At 39.2% G+C, this 21192-nt stretch overlaps 1 protein-coding gene and 1 long non-coding RNA gene across 2 annotated transcripts in view; one reads left to right on the forward strand and one right to left on the reverse strand.

Annotated features, from left to right (window-relative positions):
• Positions 1 to 21192, reverse strand: part of LOC144636106 (uncharacterized) — a 156519-nt gene that overhangs the window by 101874 nt on the left and 33453 nt on the right. The gene's annotated exons all lie outside the window — the stretch shown is intronic.
• On the forward strand, positions 1086 to 20390 carry LOC144636066 (uncharacterized). Its single transcript, XM_078495208.1, has 5 exons — positions 1086 to 1107; positions 7260 to 7550; positions 12442 to 12546; positions 15361 to 15579; positions 19656 to 20390. The coding sequence occupies exons 2-5, from the start codon at positions 7269 to 7271 to the stop codon at positions 19878 to 19880; spliced, it is 831 nt and encodes a 276-aa protein (XP_078351334.1). The 5' UTR covers positions 1086 to 1107; positions 7260 to 7268; the 3' UTR covers positions 19881 to 20390.

Raw genomic sequence — 21192 nt, forward strand, 5'->3', positions numbered from 1 at the left:
ACAGAGAGTAACCTTTAATTTAAGGCCCAATATTGATGGGGAGGAGGGGGTGCAGTGTGAGTTAAAATATCCTCCACAAGTCATCGCATTTTTGCCAGAATTTTTGTGGTATGTACGAATTAGTAGCTCTTAGAAGCCTTTGATTAAATCTGACACAACTCTTCGGTCTTACTTAGTACGCCCGAAAGACGCCCTAGAACCAAGCAAACAAGACGGTGTTGTATACAAAATTCCATGTGAATGCGGCAAAGTATATATAGGGGAAACAGGGAGAGCGATGCAAGACAGGATAAAAGAACACGACAGAGACGTAAGGCTTGCTCATACACAAACCTCCGCAGTTTCGGAGCACGCAAACGAAACGGGGCATATTCCTTTATGGAATCAAGTCAAGTTCATCGATCGTGACCCTCACCGATACACACGCAGGGTCAAAGAGGCTATCCAAATAAGACTTCATTCTAATAACATCAATAGAGACAGCGGAATTGAAATTCCTGAAGCATGGATACCTACGATCAGAAAGCATATAAAAATGTATATCCGCAGTACAAATATATGAATTTCATAGAAAGCTTAACAGCCGTTCAACTACAAAGCGGACTTCTGAGGGAACATCATATGTTAGTCGGAATAATAATGAGGATCGAAATGCACCAATCACAGCGAACTAACGTGCATAAATAGCGACGTGTAAACCAACCTCGTTCCCAGGGAACGAGGTTGCGCGTAAACAATCGACCTCATCGCCTGATGAAGACTAGCAGTATTGCAGTCGAAACGTCGCGATCAACATCTCAAAGCGATTCTATCGTGAGACAAACGAAAAAACTTTCATTACCTTGATTGTGGTGGTTGGCACATGGTTATTTTCAGTGGTTATTTGACAGGCCAAATGAAATCTAAGCGATCTGCTGGAAGCTCAAAACCGGCATAATTATGAAAGCGAAAATCTTGGACAGCGGAAGTAATTCCGCGAAGTTTGCGTCTAATGCCGAGTCACGCAATATCGCGTGCATGCAATCAAGGACAAATCGAATCACATGACCTTCTGTGTTGTGCAATTTCGTTGCTGGCTGAGAAATAAGTGAATGCGAAGCTTTTAAGGTGGGTTTAAAAATCAATGGATTTTCTCTCGATAGGAAATGTCGTACACGGGTTTATTTTTGGCGACAATTTTCGCAACGATCGGGCTGTACATGTATGTGTCAAGATGTATGTGGGCGGTTGTTGAAGTCCAGTGAATAAGTCTTACAGGATTTTACATCAACTAAAGATCGATCTGATTGCACGAAACCAGAACGGCTTGAAACATAAAATAGTAGCCTACTCGTAATAGTAAGGTACTCGTAAAGTAGAAATGAAATAATTAATGGCCGCGGCCGCACTTAGAGAGTTGACTGGGTTAATTTTTTAGAAACCCAGTTAAAAATTTCCACAAAACTTAACTCGGTTAAAGTATGGTTACCCTAACTAACTCGGTTAAATATTTTTAGCGGCCGCATTACGATCAGACCAGACTGAAGTGATGTCATGATTAAGCTATTTGAAAACAAGCAAAAACGGCCGGCTTTCATGATAATTCTATTACTTGCTCATTTCTTCTCCTGCTAAAAGATTTATTTCAATGCATTCTCGGCTTACACCGTTCTATTTCTTCCGAATGCGTTCTACGCAAATTTCAAGCCCAGTTGTTTCGAATATGTTGATCTTCAGCAGTCGTTCCAAGGCTCATCGCCATATCAAAATCGCCTTCAAGACCTTCAAGTGCACGTTTTTCCAAGGAATCAGCGAAGAGACGGAAGAGATCATCAGAAACCATGAGAGCCCTGTCTGAGCCAAATAATCCGCATTTCTCTGGTGGCTCTAGAGTTTCCTAATAGCAAGGGAAATTATAGAATTAAGCCACGAATTGTGTCCGAACGCCATGTTTGCGTGTGATGGAAAAGAATATCTCCTCTTACATGGAGATGATTGACACATTTGGCAAATAAAACAATAGTTGAATCTGATAAAGAAACCACTAACCTGGTTAAAACGACCCAGAAAGGTAGTTTAGAATTAACCTAACCCAGTTAAAAAATCGATTGTTCTTTGATTAATTTCCATGGGAACCGCTAACCTGGTTAAGGGTCGGTTAACTCTCCAAATACGCGGCCGCACTAGACATTTTTTTAACCAGGTTAATTTTAATTGATTAATTGGAAATAACTCGGTTAACTCGCCAAGTGCGGCCGCGGCCAATGTCTTCAAGGCGAGCTGTAGTTTCCGGGGGGAGTTGGATACTCCTCGCGTGTCACGCGCGGCTCTCGAAGCTACTTGCGGTCTTTCGGTCACTGGGTGTACATCAGATGAGGTGTCTAGTGTCAGCACCTCGTCGAAGGCTTTCATTTTGATTATCAGATCAACTGCAGTTTTTTTCCGACACAGGTTATAAAAAAACCAGTGGCGGTGTCGCAGTGATTTTGGCATCCCCGAAATTTAGGCACCCCCCTCCCAAAATCCCTAGTGGATATCCCTTCTGGGGATGCCAAAATCACTAAAAGCGTTGAATACAACAGACTGGGGCAAGTGAAGCCAACCACAATTCCACTCGAAAACCATTTCGCTTTATCAGAAAGCTTTGTCTTCACAAATTTAATCGTTCTTAGCAAACAGTATTAACGTCTTTGCAAATATTCCCAAAGCTAAACAAACCATTTGATTCAAGTCCGCGCATTTATTCTTAAAACCGAATCACGCGCCGAAATCCCTTGTACTAACACGCACATGGTGCTTATCGCTAAACCTTCAATATTTCAAACATAAAAAGCGCATTGTAAGCGCTTTCCATTTTCTCGGCGGATGAAAATTTCAAATGCGAACATGATCTAGCCTGCGCCGCAGACAAAACTAAACCCTTGTCAAGTAGTAGCCGGGGTTAGATTACGTCCGCGACGCAGGCTATTAAACAATTTTTTTTTTAATTTTTCCTTTATTGATATTTACACACTTAACATTACATAGGTGATTGGAATAAAAAAAAGTAACAAGTGTTAAATTTACAATTAAGTAACAGATGATAACAATTTCCATATAGCAAGTTTACATCAATAGTTTGGACTTTTAATAATCGAAATTAAACAAGCAACAAAAAGAAATAAACAACAACAGCAACAAACACACGGAAAAAAAAAGCGAATCTAGCACTATAATTCCTTACTTATTATCTGGGAGAATATATCCACTTCTTTTCGAAATATCTTTTCTTATTAATTTTCTTTTCAGTTTCATATTTAATAAGTATTTTGTTCTGATAACCTTGAATTTTAGGATATGTTTGGTTTCTTCTGCAGTCCCACAAAAACAATTTTCCAATAATAATAAAATAATTTAGTAAATCAAGTGAAGGGCATTGTTTTGATATTATTCCAAACAAAACGTTTTGCAAAGTAAGACGAAACGCTTGATTTGATAAGAGGTACCAGTAAGATTCAAAATCATTCCAAAACTGCCTGACGTGGGGGCACTGGTAAAAAAAGTGATACAAAGTTTCTGGTTCCGCCTCACAGAAAGTACATAAATCATTTGTTGTGTAACCAATTTTGTGTAATTTCGTGTTCGTGTAAAGAATATTGTTAAGTACTTTGTACTGAAAGGCCTTTACATATGATTCGAGTGCAACGGAATGAGGTAATGTGAAAAATTCTCGTAGTTGATCATCCGAAATATGAATAATTTATGAATAATATTAGGAGGCTGTGCTTTGTTCATAACAAGAAGCGAATAATAATCTTTTGATTTCTTTTTCTTCACGTCGAAGATGTTGTGGTCAATGAAAAATGAAGGAGAGGTAAGTGACGGGCATGCATATTTACCTTTTAAAAGGTTGGGTATAGAGTGACGAAGGCCTGCCCATTGTAGAAAATTAGTTTTACTTATTTTATATGAAACGCGGTCAAAGGAGTCAATATTGTTTAAATTGAATAGCAGATCCTTTATACAGATGATTCCAGATTCAACATAATTTTTGTAATAAACAGGCTTTTTGGCTATTCGTATTTCTTTGTTATTCCAAATGATGTTTTGACAGTTCCTTTCGGAAGCAAAATTTTCGCGGAATTGCGACCACCACAATAACAGTTTACGATAAAACTGGGAAGAGATTGTATAATCGTTAACATCGTAGTTACAATTAAAAAAGAAAAGACCCCCAATGGATTTTAATTGGTGTTTTAAGTACTGCTTCCATGTTCCATCATTCCCATTAAATATTCGTTTTAGCCATGCTATTCTTAAAGATTTAAGGTCATTGCCCCGAAATAAAACTGAACATAGATTTTTAACCAAACTTCGCCTACTGGTTTATTACTTTAAGGGAACTTAAATTTTGAAATAAAAAAGGGGGGTCACCAGCTTCGTTTAGGAGCAGGAAGGCCATGTATATTCCATATATTTCCTTTAGAATTCCTCTGCGAGTACTGGCAAAGTACACTTTTTTAGCGATAGTTTATTTTTCAAACACATGAATTGATCTGTTCTCATTTTACAGAAAGAATTTGATCGCTACACCCAAAATATGAGAAAAAATTGATAGGTCACCAGGCTCGTTTAGGAGAAAGCGACAATTTACTTCTCTCGCGGACTAAGCCACATAGAAAAAGCCGCCATTTTGTTGATGTGTGCGCGTGCGCGCGCGCTAATTACGCGTAAAATTCTGCGCAGTAAGGATGCGCAATGCAATACAGGGCAATGACCTTAACCATGCTATCTAGGTCGATCATTTTTAAGCCACCTTTTCCCATATTCATTTATTGCTGACAAGCGTGTTACTTTGTCTGTTCCTTTCCACAGGAATTTAAATAGCAATTGATTCAATTGTTTAACCAATTCGTTAGGTGTGGGCAAAAGCGAGCATGTGTAAACAAATTTTGGGATTAGAAATGATTTTATAATTGTCACCTTTCCGTAAATTGATAGGCCTCTTGAGGACCAAATGTTGATAAGCTTTTTGATGCTGTCCAATCTTTCAATGAAATTCTTTGCGTTAAGCAGTTTCTGATCATAAGTGAAATACACTCCAAGGGCCTTAATCGGTTCATTTGGCCATTTGATTTCGAAGGGTTTCGTTTTGTTTTCTTTAGATGATCCAATCCACATGCCTTCGGTTTTTGTACAGTTTATCTCAAGTCCCGAAATCGCTTTAAAACTATCCAATAACTCAAACAATGTTTCGGCTGAATTAATGTCTGAGAGCACTGCAGTTGTATCATCTGCATATTGTAAAAGCTTAGTTTCCTCGTTCTCGATCATTATTCCTTTAATACTTTTGTTTTGACGAATAGCGATTGCCAGAGTTTCAGCAACTAATATAAAAAGGTAAGGGGAGAGTGGATCTCCCTGCCGGACACCTCGCTCAAGCGTAAAATATTGTGAAGCAGTACCATTATTTATGGTGCAGCTTTGTATGTTTTTATAAAACGTTTTGACCCAGCGAATGAAGTCTGGGCCAAAATTAAAAACTTCTAGGCATTTCAAAAGAAAATCCCACTCTACACTGTCAAAAGCTTTTTTGAAATCAATAAAAATCATGAGGCCTGGGATGTTTTCTTCGGCGGTGTAGTCCTTTACATCGTAAATGGATCGAATAGTTTCGCCTATAAAGCGATCTTTGACGTATCCTGTCTGGTTGTGATAAATAATCTCGGGTAAAACATTTTTAATTCTTGAAGCTATTACTTTTGACATAATTTTCGCATCAACATTAACAAGGGAAATTGGGCGCCAATTTTCAAGGAGTGAGCGATCTTTTCCTTTCTTCTCGATAAGAGTGATCACCGCTTGTTTTTGGGAGCAGGACAACTCACCTTTTTCAAAACACTCATTTGCACACCTTATAAAACTGTCGCCAATTAGAGGCCAGAATTTTTTATAGAATTCAATAGGAATGCCATCGTTTCCTGATGTTATCTCGAAAGCTATCAAGGAGGCAAGAACATTCTTCGAGCGAGATTTTACCCTCACACGCTCTTTTCTGTTCCTCGGAAAGTTTTGGTATATTTAAATCACCTAAAAGGGTGGACCTTTTTAGGGCAATGTCTGGATCGTTATTGCCACTTTTATATAAATCACAATAAAAACGTTCCCGTTCCCTTAAAATGTAAGTCGGATTTGTGTTAATTACACCATTAATGTATAATTTTCGTATACATTTCTTGACATGATATCTTTTATCTAAGTTCAAGAAATATTTTGTAGTTTTTTCACCATGTTCGTGCCATCGAGCACGTGCACGTATAATTATTCCTTTTGTTTTCCCTTCATAGAACGCTTCTGCGTCATGATCTGTTCTTACGGCAGGGACTATATCAGTTGATTTTACAAGATCGTTTAAATTATTCGAAATCGTCCTCGCGCGGAGCCGAGCATGATCCAGGCCGCGCGAGCAACAACGAATCGTCGATAAAGCAGCACGCCGAGTCAACGGAACACAACATCGATCCGAAAGACGCCCAGATCCTCGAACGTGGCATAAGCAATTACAGCAAGAGGCTTTTCTTGGAGTCGTGGCACTCCACTTTGGACAGCGACGCTGTAAACGAACGGAAAGCGTTCCCTCGCGCTTATGTGCCTTTAATTTTGAATCAATAACGTAAGAAGCGCAGCGGATTGGTAGCGCGAGCACAAACGAACTTTTGAACTCTGATGAAGGTGAACAGGAAAGTCACCGAAAATTTAGTTTCCAAAAAAACAGATCGGCTTAAAAAAAACGTTTTATTTCATAAATGTCCTATACCGATCGCAATACTGGTTCCAGTACTCTCAAAAGATGGTTGGTTGCTTACATTTCTCTTTAAACAATTCCAAGAAAAAAAGGGGTGTGTGGTCTCCTTCCCTCCCGCTAAATCCGCCCAATTAATGGACGAGAGCATGTTACGCAAATGTCACGTAGGCTACCGAAATTAAAGCCTGACTAGAAAAATATTGATTGGACTTTTAATCAGCCTGCCGGCAGTGCGACAAACTCTCTCGCCTCAGACCTCTCGCCATTTTTTCCATTCGCAATTCTTTTAAGCATTGCTCCCCAACTAACCGAAAGCCTGGAATAGGCTAGACTTTCAAGTAGATTACGTTTACACAAGGATATTTTTAGAACTAAAGAAAAGGTCATATGATTGTGGAAAAATTTAGTTGCTTAATCCTTCATTGACGATTTATACTTACGTTTAGCTTTCAGTGAAAACTTGACAATACAGTGTGTTTGTTCTCTGTCTTTGAAGTCTGCCATAATGGACAGTCTTCCCTCAAACACGATCACAGATCAGCACATCCGCACTTTCCAAGAAGATGGAGCGATTTGTTTACGAGGCGTGTTTGGCCAGAAATGGATTGATCTTTTGAGGAAAGGAATCGAATCCAATAAGCTCCAACCATCCGAAATGGCAAGTCGAAAAGGTCACACCCCTCTCTTCTTTCACGACTACGCCAACTGGAACAGCTTTCCTGAATACAAAGAGTTTATTTTTCAGTCTCCCGTGGGAGAAATAGCCGGGCGACTTCTTCAGTGTTCGGTGAGGGATTTCTCAAGGCTTTGTGTCGTTTAATAAGTTTAATGCCGTTTAGATAAATACAGTCAACTCACGTTGTAGCGGACACGCTCGAAGAGTCATTTAGTGTCTGTAAAAGCGAAAGTCCACAATAGCGGGTGTAAGGGGAAAAAAGGCTGATGATATACGTTTAATAATTAGTAGAAACGCAGCTGTGTTCTATTGGAAATCCGTGAATCTGATTGGTTCTCCCACTGTTTTCTATTCGCCGTTAGCATAACCACACTGACCTACTATTGGTAATCGCGCAATCTGATTGGCTACACAGGTGCCTACTATTGATCCGTAGAAGGCTCTCGGAGCGCGCGCTTAGTCTTCGCTGAATTTTATCAATCAAAACATTCAATAAATCAACTCTAGCTATATTTTGTGTTTAATAGATCGGTCAGTGGGTTATGCTAACACAATTAGACGGCTCGCTCTCGGTTTCTACCGGCTTTTGATAGTTGGCTCGGGGCTTCGCCCCTCGCCAACTATCAGCCGGTAGAAACCTCGAGCTTGCCGTCTAATTGTTAAATAGAAAACAGTCGCGCGCGCGAGTAGCTTTTTAAGTGGTAAATTTTCTTGATTTTTGTCTTCAAAGTGCACAATATTGTAGGATTTGGACTACAATCCTTTAGAGTTTCTACTAAAACAATTAGACTACTCGCCCTCGTTTTCTATGAGCGATAGTCAACTCGGCTGCGCCTCGTTGACTATTTGCTCATAGAAAACTCGGGCTCGTAGTCTAATTGTTAATTATACAGATTAGTATAATTTCCAGAGGTAAATTCAATTCTGATTGGTCGAGAAGCTCAGACTATGATGCAATATTCACCGCGCTAGGCGGTGAATATTACATCTCAAGGGTTGGCTACTAAGCCATGCCACGTTTGCCATCCATGCCAGTGAACATGGCGGCATTTGCTGAATGGAAATTTCTCTCATTTAAAAGAAATCACTCCAAGTCCTGGATATTTAAAACATTGGGAATTTTGCAAATTAACTACCAAGGCTTTTGGACCGAAAATAATTTCAAGAGATGGTTTTCAAGGCATAAGAATTGATCGTAAACATGGTGGTTTTGGAGATCGCACGCGGCCATGTACTCAGTCAGATCGACTGGCAAAACATTGTTTAGTTCTCTTCTCTCTGGAGTCTGGAGGTAGTAATTTCGAGAGGATTTACACAATTGCTCAGAAGTCACCAACGATTAAACAAAGGTACCAGATATCTATCTTTTTCGTAGTGTTTGTTTTGTTCCGTTTTATTGATAAAACTTGAGTGTAAATTACGATTTCAATCGATGAAGTAATTAAGAATTGGTTCATGCTTAAGAATTGATCGTAAACATGGTGGTTTTGGAGATCGCACGCGGCCATGTACCCAGTCAGATCGACTGGCAAAACATTGTTTAGTTCTCTTCTCTCTGGAGTCTGGAGGTAGTAATTTCGAGAGGATTCACACAATTGCTCAGAAGTCACCAACGATTAAACAAAGGTACCAGATATCTATCTTTTTCGTAGTGTTTGTTTTGTTCCGTTTTATTGATAAAACTTGAGTGTAAATTACGATTTCAATCGATGAAGTAATTAACCCTTAATATGCTGAAATTAGTCCAAAAAACGCGTTTTTTTTAACCGTTAATCGATTTTCTTGGCTCCACGGTCCAAAAGTTCTTTAAATTTGCTAAAAATGCACTTTGACAATGCAGGAAGATTTTGATGTAATTTCCATGTAAAAATGTACAATATTTTACTTTGGCGCATGCGCATAAGCCAAAATTTGGACTTTTTTTTTTTTTTTTTTTTGCTGAACCGTTCCGATTTTTTTCCTTGCTCCTTTCCTTTTCGTTTTTCTCTGCTTTCTTATTCTCTCTATCTTTTACTCTGTGCACTTCTTCTACTGGCATGAAAAGTTTTGATCTGAATCAATGGAAAACCCTGGAAAGGAGATCATGATCAAGTACGGGTATTTTGGCCTGTTTTAGCACCAATTTTACGCCAAAAACTGATCGCGGTTTTTTCGATTAGCTCTGTCGGAATGCAGTCAATATTGAAGATGGACAGTCCTGTGGAAAGATCTATCCAAGCTCTATAAGATGCAAATCATAAGTGGCAGAATGGCCATTCCTCCAAATCCCGGAATAATTCGGGCTTAGCATGTTAAGGGTTAAGAATTGGTTCATGCTTAGCGTGCGTATATCGAGTTATGGATGCACGCGGGAAGTTTGGAGAGCACGAAAGAAGCGTAAGAGTTGTTCGAGGCGATAGCCGAGAGCAACTCTAGCTTCTTGAGGGCTCTCCAAACTTCCCGCGTGCATCCATAACTCGATATACGCACAGCTAAAAGCATGAACCAATTCTTTTATAACATAACGACTTCAAAGTTGGCTAAAAACAGCAAATTTGTCGAGCTTTGAAACACAAGAAATACGGCAATCGGCCTTCCCCAAAACCACACAATTTTATAGTTAACTCAGCTACGCAAAACAAAAGGATTGATGCGAAATGTTTAATTGAAGTACTTGTTAATGTACAAAAAGATCGACTGAATGAAGAAGAAGAAAAGCAGCAAATAATTTAAGCTTACGGGATGACCGGAAAACTGACAACTAAATTTTATTCAGTGTACGACATTTCTTTTTTTTGTATTTTAATAATATTTATTTCATACTCAAAGGTTTTTTACAACACACAAAAGATAACATACATATTTATATTACAATTCGAACACACAATATCCAAAAAGAAATAAAAAAATAAATAAATAAATAAATAAATAAAACACTCACGCAAACACACACACGCTGTACCACCTGGGAGTTAAAGGTATACTAGTAACAGTGTACGACATAAAATTAGGCTCGACGACACTTCAGTAAAGTTTGTTCCTTTGAATCTTGGTCTTGTCCTTTCTACATCAAGTCAAAACCAGCAAAACTTGTTAGACTCAACACTTTGAGCTTAATTTTTCGCTTCAGTTTCAGCATAATCTGTACTTGTGACAAATACAATGTAAACACATGGTTTGTTCGACTTGCACGAGGCGTATAACTTTCAGAAAAGATACTGCTTCGGATCTTCCCGTAAAACTCAACTGTTTTCACATTTCTCCAGGACATATCTAGACGACTTTGGAGGCAATTGTTCGAGGAAATCTTCGAAAGAAAACTCTCTTGTTTGCTCTCCTCGCGGGTTCATTCAACTCAAGAAGTAAACGCCGCGCCACAAATTTTCCCGCCTCTTTGCACCATCACTTCGTTTACGTCAAAAGGAAATGTCCAAGAATTTTAAAATTAAAAAATTTTCCATTCGCCCTTATTGGATACGAGAGGTTAAAGCCAACTCGAAGTAAAAACTCGACTTAACTAAAATGCAAATGCACACGTCATCTTATATACGCACGGCCGTGCGTAGATACAGATTTATACCATGATCACTCAATAGGAATTAGATAGGGCTTGCGCGCGAGCTATGTTATAAACTGGTTTACACGTATGCAAGCGAGCACTTGTGTTGGTTGTTTTTGTGTTTTTTTTTATTGTTATTTTGCAGTTTATGATATTAACCTCTGAAAATTATACTAAAACAATTATTCGCCTCATAGTAGGATTATTCAACAATAATCACTTCGCCTTCGGCGAATAATTGTTAACTATAACGAGATTATCAACAGTGGTGAAACTGCTTGATCGGCTTATCTAAAGAGTCTGGCGGGAAAGGGCCAAGCTGAAGTGAAAAAGCAAAGTCTTTTGTAAATATTCCAGAAGTCTTTTGAAGTGTTTTTTTTTTTGACAGATAACGAAGAATAGATTGCAATTTTGCGTAATTATGTTACATGAGAAGTTCATGGTGTCTTTATCGAAAGTCGAAACAATAAAAAATGTTTTGTTGGTACCGCGAAAGTGTCCGTAATTCCTTAATAGCGAGAGTCCGTAATAGCGGGAGTCATTTCCAGTCAAACCTCTTCAGCTTTCGCTGGGAATCTGAACTTTGTCCGTAATAGCGAGTGCCCAAAATATCGGGGTGTCCGTAAAGCGAGAGTTGACTGTTGTTTATAAAAACCCAGGGAAGGGGTATAGCTGGTTAATGCAGACTTGTGTCACTTTTTTAACAGTAGTGTAGCAGCTCTTGTACTGTTCTTGTGAGCTTGTAATTCTACTGGTCCTCTAGTGTAACAGTTGCATTGTTCCTGTGCTATTGATCTCTCGAAGGGTAGCAAGCCATTCTTGTGAGACCTTGCGAGAGCTTCTAGCTAAACCTTTTCTAAAACCCGTTTTACCCTCCCGGCGTATCCAATCGAGCAAAATCGAACCAAAAATCAATCGAACCCAATCGAACACCAATCGTTCGATTGGGTTCGGTAATCGAACAAACTCGAACATGTATTTTGCTGTAAGTTTGTTTTTCGCCTGAACCAATCGAACACAATCGAACTCAATCCGATTGGATTTTGTTCGGAATCCGTCTCTTTATAAGTAAATCACGCAGGACTAATCAGGGGGACGGTGCACTGTACAAAATGTCCGCAATATAAACAAACAGGAGTTCGGTAATCGAACGTTCGACTGAGTACGATTGTCGACTGTTCGGTAATCGAACGTTCGATTTTGTTCACTTGTCGACTGTTTGGTAATCGAACGTTCGATCTTGTTCGATTGACCAAATTTTATTGTGAGTTCGATTATGTTCGATTACCGAACCCAATCGAACGATTGGTGTTCGATTGGATACGCCGGGTACCTTATAAAGCATTATCTTCGTACAATTATTATCCACTTTGAGATTGAAATATTTTAGCAATAATTATGATAATGCGAGGAGACCTACAAGAAACCACCAGGCTTATAGGATTATGTTTCGTATCTTCCTAGAGTGTTGTGCTGTACAAAAACCACGTTATTGTGAAAGACAGCGGATGTACCAAAGAAACTCCTTGGCATCAAGATCAAGCATACTACGAGATCGACGGACAGCAGGTATGTGATTAAATATATATTAATTTTTTATTGATTCGGAGGTAGAAGCGGAATAATTCACAGGACCTCACGTATTGAAATGTCTCACTCACTCAGGCATTATGGAAAGAACTTAGCTTAAGGTGGCTCGTATGGTTTACCTGGTTAATAAGTTCCCATCGTTGGCATTCTATTACAGCTACACTAATAATGTTGAGGTTAAACTTTTAGTATAACTTTGTAAAGGTTTTACCAATAAACAAATTTAAGTCACCGTGATGTCAAAAATCGTTGCCATAGCAACGTCCAAAGTGGTCAAAGATACCTCATATTTGACTTTTTGAGGCTAAAATCTGAAATTTTTTGTTTTTCATACATTTTTGTCTAATGAACAAAACAAACAGTCTAACAATTTTTTAAAAAATTCTGTAGGTGGGGTTCAGAGCCACCTTAAATTTATGATAAAATAACGTAGCTCCAAATCCTACCTACAGATTTTTTTAAAAATTGGCAAATATGTTCTTTTTGTTGGTTAGATAAAAATAAATTAAAAACAAGAACTTTCACCGATAGTTTTTGAGTTGTTAGCCTCAAAAGGTCCAAAATAGGGTATATTTGACCTCAAATGACGTTACCACGGCAACGAATTTTGACGTCACAATGACCTCAATTTGTTCATTTGTAAAACTTGCACAAGTTTGTACTAAAATATTTTCCTTAACATTATCAGTATAGTATAGCTGCGATAGAACACCAAAGACGGGTATATCTAATTCTGACAAAACTATATTACGAGCCACCTTAAACATCATGACAGGGCGAAAACTGACAGGTTGAACTGAATTTGCGTGACTGACCACAGATGAAGGGCTCCATGGGCGTAGCTACCTGTACGCACATACGCAAGTGCGTACCTGAAAAATAATAAACAAAATGTATGTATACGTCAGTGTCACGCTATCCGTGATTACTTGATCTAGGGGGAGGGTGCAGGGGTGTCCCCCCCACCGAGCTGAGCTGTGGCTTTCTAATACAACTGGTATCCTGCAAAAAAAACCCTATGCCATTCCTTAGTGGTGCACCCCCTGAAAAATCCTGGATCCGCCCCTGCTCATAAACATAGGAACTGGACTTTAAGTGAGGTCATTTCTGAGTTTAAAATAAATATAATAAAAATCTGCAATATCCCAGCGACAAACCGATGAGTGTTGCCGGATCTCTTGAAGACCTGGATCAGTAACCAGGCCCGTAACCAGGATTTTGCATGGGGGGTGCGTATGAGCGCCTCCGGCGCTAAATGTTGAGCGCCGCAGGCGCGATAACGTAGGGGGGTCTGGGGGTATCCTCCCCCGAGGAAATTTTGAAAAAATAGGTTATCTGAGACAGCATTTCGTGCATTTTGAAGACAGTTTGTTGGGGAAAAAGGCAGGTAAAAGTGAAGGCAGCAATGACAATAATTCTGGTACATTTTTAAATTCAAATCATATTTTTTGAAACAGAACCTTGAAAACGTAATTTACAATTTATTTAGCTAACAATGACGGCAGTACATAGTAGGAAGACGGGAAAAAGATAGGTTTCTTTATTTCAGTGTCAAATGGTAGTTACATAAATCAGCCAGAGTCGGTTTGTTGATCACTGTGGCAAGCTCCAACCTTCTTGGGTGCTTCCGAGCCCAACAAGTACCCAGTCTGCTCTCTTTTTGGTAGCGCCTGGGAATATTAATAGAACTTCGAACGGTTCGACTATGAGGGACATTTCCCTTTATTTATTTTAAAATATTTCTTTTTTCACAATGAGCGGACTTCCAAGGCTCATGGGGGGGGGGTGCGAACGCACCCATCGCACCCCCCTCCCTACGGGCCTGGTAACTTAGTTAAAACGGAAAATATAGACGGCACACTGATCCTGACGGCGTAAGGGGTCAAAAATAGACAAAATGGATAAAACAACTAAAATGTATTGAAAAAAATTTGCCCTATAGTTTGGTTTGCAATACATTAACCTCAGGGGCTGGGCGGAAAAAAAGGATCATTTAAATAAAACCTTTTGAAATAAAATAATTAACAATGATTGGTTCTAAAAGGACTAATTAACAAGTATCATTGACGTGCTTCGTCACGTATGTTTATGCCAAGGGGATGTAATGTTTTGGGATTGTTAATTAAATGGGCTTCACGAGCCTTCCTGAGTGAATCACGTTTGTTAGGTATTAGTTCAAGCGGGACGAGGCGAACGCCGTTGATGGAATGGCCAGGTTGGTTGAAATGATTTGATATTAAGGTAGGGTCGTCAAGTTGATGGTGGTTAAGGATAAATCTGCGGTGCTCACCGAAGCATTAATAGAGTTGGCGTTTGGTCTCTTTTACCTTTCTTACATTTTTTTTTCCGCCCAGCACCTGAGGAAGTTTTGTGTTGCATACCGAATTACAGTGCAAAGTTTTTTTTAAATAAACACTATCCTCCAGTTCTCTGCCAACTGCAAATAAAGAAGCCTTCCCTTATCCACCAGTTATCGCCTACAGACGTATAACGCAAGTCTACGTGGACTACGTGATCTCCTTGTACATTCCGAGCTTGCACATAAGAAGTTCTCCAATCAACAACCCGCTGGAGTTCATAAATGCCCGACGGTGTCCCACTTGTTCATTTTTTTCAAAAAGGCCAAAATAACTACACTTTCTTCAACACTAACGAAACACGCAACTACTGACAACATGTCTTGCCGCTCTAAAACCCTTTTCTATCTAATCGATTGCAATAAATGCCACTGTCAATACATTGGAGAGAAAAAAGGGAAAAAACTCATAGAAAAAAAATTCTTTGTCAACTCAGGTTTGCTCTGTGTGGCTTCCGGTAGACCCAGTCTCCAAGTACACTTGTCTTCGTCTCGTGAAAGGTTCTCACAGGTCGCCTCATTATTTCAAACCGGTGCGTTTTGAAGATCCTCAATGCACAATAAAACCAGGAGACGAGGAGAAAGCAAACGAATTTCTGCCAGTACCAGATGTTGATGGCGATGAGCAGTATCATGTCTTGTCCTGGGACATGGAGGTAAAGTATGGGGCCCAGTTCTCGGCCACTTTAGACGTAAACTTGTATTTCTAACCTCATAATAATTACAGGAACTTGAAACTTCGCCCAGAGCTAGCTTCAACATCCAGTTCTTTGGTGTAAAGCAATCGGCTGGTCAACACTTAATTTGCCCGAGCAATAATAATAACAGTAAAAGCCCTCTAAGAGGACATGTGGTTACTGTCTGCAGTAAATAAGAATGACAATGATGAGAGAGGAGTTGTATCTTTAGGTTTATTGGATAGCACCTTATTGGTACTTAATTTCGCGATTTTGACAAGACAGTATTGGTCAGTATTTGCCAGTGTTTTATTTTCGTGATTTGGATAATAAATACGTTACAAACATTAAAAACATGTCAAAAAACGTTAAAAAATACGTTTCGCGGGTCTTCATTTCGTTTAACCTACAATGCACTCTAAAAAGCCTGTCACTGTCAACAGCTCTTTGTATTTGTATGGGAAACACAATTTGTACTTAAAATTATTCGACTTTCTATCAAGTTAAACTGGTAGTCTTGTGATTAGTACGGTCGCACCTAATGCGTTCGACCCGGGTTCGACTCTACCACATGCCGTTTTCTTTTCTTTTTTTTTTTTGTTGTTTTTAACATTTTCTTTTTTCTTATTTTCTTTTTCTAAGTGTCTAGTGCAAATATTGTGTTTAGCTGTGCGTGCAAGTCCCGAGAACTCCATTTCAAGTTCGTAGTTTGGGTTAAATATTCGTGCAGTGTGTCTTGCTCCTTGACAAACGTCCCACGAACGAAGACTTTAAGACCTCAATGTCCACTTTTTTCTACCGTTGAGTATTCTTCAGATTCATTTCCTTCGATTCTAGACTTCAAAAGATGTCTTTTAATGGTTAACGGAGAAAAAACATTGCCTTGAAAAGGCCTCGACAGACGCCATTTTCTTTCTTTGGTCAACCATGTGAGTAATGGACATGGGAAAACGAGCCTGCAATGTCCCATACATTTTCAGTACGTTTCGGTCAGCGGTTACACAAATAAAAAAAGTCACTGACTTACTTACTTACAGACTGGCCGGCATAGTGGTACTGGTTTTGCTAAAAGAGCCAGTAACCACAAAAATGAAAGCTCCGTTTGTGGGCCCAGTTCTCGGCCACCCGGGCCCAGTTATCGGCCACAAAAAGCCTGTGCGTAATTCCCTGCATGAACATTGTATAAAAAGACATATAAATCACTTTTTTATTTGTGTTATTACGATCACAAATTATTTTTATGGGGCTTTGTTTTACTTTTGAAAAGAAGGTTTTTACGCGCCTAGTTGCACACCTAAGTGCAGGTACTTGCCAAACCGCGGAATTGTGTTGTGTGACCATTGCATTCAGATGGTTTATTTTGCAGTGAAAAGGTTTTAGTTCGGCAGCCGTGGCGACAAACCTTGCACTCACTTCCATACAACTTTTTTTGATGGCTTCTTGACAAGTACATTGTCCTTAATAAAAATCCGAGTGATGCCACCTCCCCAGGGTTGGGCATCAGAAATAAGGGGTAGAGGGGTGGGGGAGGGGTACTGACGTCATAATATTAGCTTTTCCTCCGAGAAGCTGGTACAGATGATGAAGCTGAACTGAGTTCCACAAGCGCGATTTGTCTTTAACCATTTCTTCTGTGACACTATCAAATGCTGGATCTTCATTTACATGTACCCTACTCGCGTTTTGAGCTGCAGCTATGGAATAAATAAAATAAAGATAATAAGCAGCCCTCCAAAATCAACTTGTGAGTCAGATTTTTCTTAGACATATAGCATGGTGGACTGACAAAATAACCTATCACAGCGTGTAGATTATCTTGAGATATATCTAGTCCCAAAATATCTGTGATGATGTCAATTGGCATGTTTTATAACATGAAAATACTCTAAATATATAATCATTTATCATGAATCTCTGTGCGAGATCTTTCATTAGCGATATGTTCACTACAATTTACAATGCTAAAATGAGGCACAATGTGGAAAGAAATAAAAACAAGTTTTCAAATTAAACATTAGTTCAAAAGTGATCTTTTTGTAAACGAATTATATCTTATACTCAAGTTTACAAATCTTGAGTATTTTCAAGCGGATGGAATTTATGAGTCGAAAGGCATTTTGTATTTACGTTTATCGAGCACGAAACTTGCACAAAATATTGTGCTAACTGCTGTTTAATAACACAGAATAGGAAGAACAGATAATAGAAAACCTTCTTAAGGGTAAATGTACCATAGATACACTAGAAAAGTCATTTATAAAACAAATTTTATCGAAATACTTACAGTCATGACAGTGAAGTAAAGGCAGCCATCTTTAATGACCGGGTGACCTGGGTACTAGTCCCCAGTCCATGGATGAAATGGTTAAACTTGGATATTTTTAAGATTTTTAATGCCATACGCGATTGATAAATTGCACAATGCACCAAAAAACACGAATTTGCAAAAAAGTCTGCAGAATTGTGCAAAATGAAACAAAAACAAAGAATTGAGAGATTGACCGAGTTAAACCACAGGGATCCCGGATCCACTGAGAGACTCCCTGCTCATGAGGAAAAAGTATTTCTTAATATCTCGTGATGCCCAGAGGTAGCGAGGTGGCATCAGATGGATTATGAAAGACCCTTCATAGTACTATAATTATTTGCCCAAATACTTTGTATGAAAGTACTTGCAAGGTAATACAAAAAATCTGCGTTTGGCTGCCGGACTATTTAGAGAGAGTTAGGTGTTGTACCAGGGGTACTAATAATAATAATATACAAGACATGAGTCAAGTCAGAACTTAGAGATTTAATTCATTTTTATTTTTAAAACATTTCTTTTCTTTCATTCTGGCCACGGCAAATGAAATTGCCTTAAAAGTTAAAGCGCTAAGCTGTGATTGCGTGCAGTGTGGCTGAGAATAGGCAAATACGCAATCGTTGCACGGAAATATTTCAAAGTTTATAATTTACGTCAAAAAATACAACGGTTCAACGAAACGTTTTCTTAAGCAGAAAAATGGATTATTCTACACCTCATATGCCAAAAATTGGTTTGTTTGGTAAGAATCTTCAAATAAAATACGAATTTAAGTACAACCACGAGTTTTAAGGAGCCGTAAACAAACAAGTTTTCGGAAAAACAAATTCGCCTACCTTCGCGTAAACTTGACGTGTGAGCGTTCTATAGCGAGTTGAAGGACCAAACTCAAGATACTTAGAGCACAAGAATCAGCCTATCGTTTGAAGAAATAACTTTTCTTTTAATTCATTTGTGGCGCGAAAAAATGCGTTGAACACTAAGTGGCCGAGAATTGGACCCGGCCGAGAACTGGGCCACATACTGTACACGTATTAGCCTGATCATATCATATTTCCCCCCGTTACCCTAGGAAAACTCCCGGAGAACCCTCCGTGTAATCGCCCAGCCTTTTAAACTCCTGGATTTTCAGGTGGTCAAAGTATCTTTCCCTTGGGTCATAAGATCTTGTCATAGCTATTTCTGATCCTGAGCTCGCCTAGTTTTTCTCGAGTTGTTGTTGTTGTTTTTTCTTGTAGCGAAAGGGAGATTCAAAAAATTTCCGTTGTCGCTAAAGATAGATAGCATTCAAACGATTCCTTTGACCCGGCATTCTTCCAAGTATTTATTGTTGATCACGTTGTTTGGAACGAGAACGTGGAAACGTTATGGGTTCCTGATATATGAGAGACCTGCAGACTGTATGATTGATTGTTGTTCGGCTGGAAGTTGTTTTATGTTGCCATAAGAGAACGTACCCCTCCCCCCCCCCCCCCCGCCTCCACCATATTTCTAAATGGGAGGTTTACCTTTAGCACAGCTTCGTTGTAGTCAGTTCTCAACAGTTCAGGTCTTACCGAGTTAGGTCTTAACAGTTCGCCAAATGGCGATCAAGTAGTAGATTTAAGTAGATATTTCTATATTTCTCCTCGGGATGAAGATTTTTTGCTTTAATTCAAGACGTTTCTTGAAGTGATTAGCTTGTTCATTCTCAGAAAGTTTAGCTTGATTACCGTATGCACGCATTACGTGCTTATTATTTTCGTTTCAGCCTGGGGACTGCATTGTTTTCCACATGAAAACAGTTCACGGTGCACATGGTAACAACCTTTCGACACCGCGGCGGGCATTCTCCACAAGATGGCTTGGAAATGATGCTGTCAAGGCAGAGAGGCCGTGGATGAATCTGCCACCAAGCAATGAAATCAAGGGCTTGAAACTAGGAGACAACCTGGTGGAATCGGGCGTATTCCCTGTTGTTTGGACCAGTAAATAAAAGACACTTATCCCTTCTTAGTCGTTCCTACCCCCCCCCTGCCTTTGGCCCCTCAGCTCAAATCATATTCATTTTAATTTTTTTCCAGTGAACGTTTTATTAAAAATAGAAAAAACTTAATAGCTATTCATCATTTTGTAGCGAATTGGACAGAAGCAAGGATTAAATTCCCTCGTTGTCAAATGAAAACAATAATTAAAAGCGTTCACGTTAAACAATATTTTTATCTACTAAAGTAGTTAGAGTGTTATAGAATTTCATCAAATAATTAGCATTGAATTATAAACCAAATAACATAAGTTTAAGATAGAAAGGAGAATATGTCTAAGGAAGAAATAGCCGGGCGGTTTCTTTAGTCTTCGGTGAGGGATTTATCAAGCAAGACCTAGTCTCATGTAATCGGTTTCTTGCCTGTAGATAAAATAGTTCACAAAACCCAGGGAAGTTTTTATAAAGGAAAATACAACATGTAGAACTTGCAGGTTTTTATTAAAAAACAATAAGAGCATAGTATGCCGTTCTGTATTAAATTCGCTCTCCTGACCTTCGTTGCTTTACATATGTCACTGACGTATTAAGGCTGGTTCTCATATGATCGCCCGATCGTTTCTATCGCATCGATCGTTTGCAAATACTGAGACGATCGTAGGCGATCGAAGCGGTTGGAAGCGATCGAGGATTCTCATATGATCGTCCCGATCGCCTGGTATGAGCGAAGACCTACGAAAAACAATCATTTTCGCCCTAGATTCAACACAATGGCTGCCTTCAGTGAAAGAACAAAACTCGTGGCCTCCTATCTTCTCAATCATTGCTGTTTTACGGCGAGGAAGGAAAAGAGAAGCTAGAAGGATAGAACACGGGTGATCCAAAGTATCCAAGCGATCGCGCGATCGTCTGGGTAATGTTCTCATATAATCGCCCCGATCGCAAGAGAACTTTTTGAAGTGACAGAGGCGAAAGAAACGATCGGGGCGATTATATGAGAACCAGCCCTTAAGGAGCCCCGGCTTCATCTGTGGTCATGATCACGCAAATGTTAGGAACTCATGTTTGACTTCCCCGGTTCAACCTGTCAAGTTTTCGCCCTGTCATGATGTTAAAGTTCAGTTCTTTCCATAGTCCCTGAGTGAGTGAAACATTTCGGTACCCGGCAAACTTCAATTCCTTCACCCAATAGGTGTTACTTGGATTTCGTTACAGGAGATGATGATTAACTTTATTGTAGTGTCAAAAATAAAACACGTAGCAGAATCAATTCAGTACCCGGGGACACTATTAATTATTTTGGATGCGTAAACCCTAAATATTT

This window comes from Oculina patagonica, chromosome 13, assembly GCF_052425735.1.
Source record: "Oculina patagonica isolate OP01 chromosome 13, crgOcupat, whole genome shotgun sequence".
NCBI lineage: Eukaryota > Metazoa > Cnidaria > Anthozoa > Scleractinia > Oculinidae > Oculina > Oculina patagonica.

Bases quoted from the DNA above. Each gene is read 5' to 3' on its own strand.
- LOC144636066 (XM_078495208.1), top strand. From the start codon at position 7,269: ATGGACAGTCTTCCCTCAAACACGATCACAGATCAGCACATCCGCACT. The intron at 12,547-15,360 runs GTATGTGATTAA...TTGTCAACTCAG, and splicing joins ACGAGATCGACGGACAGCAG to GTTTGCTCTGTGTGGCTTCC. The intron at 15,580-19,655 runs GTAAAGTATGGG...TTTTCGTTTCAG, and splicing joins TCTTGTCCTGGGACATGGAG to CCTGGGGACTGCATTGTTTT.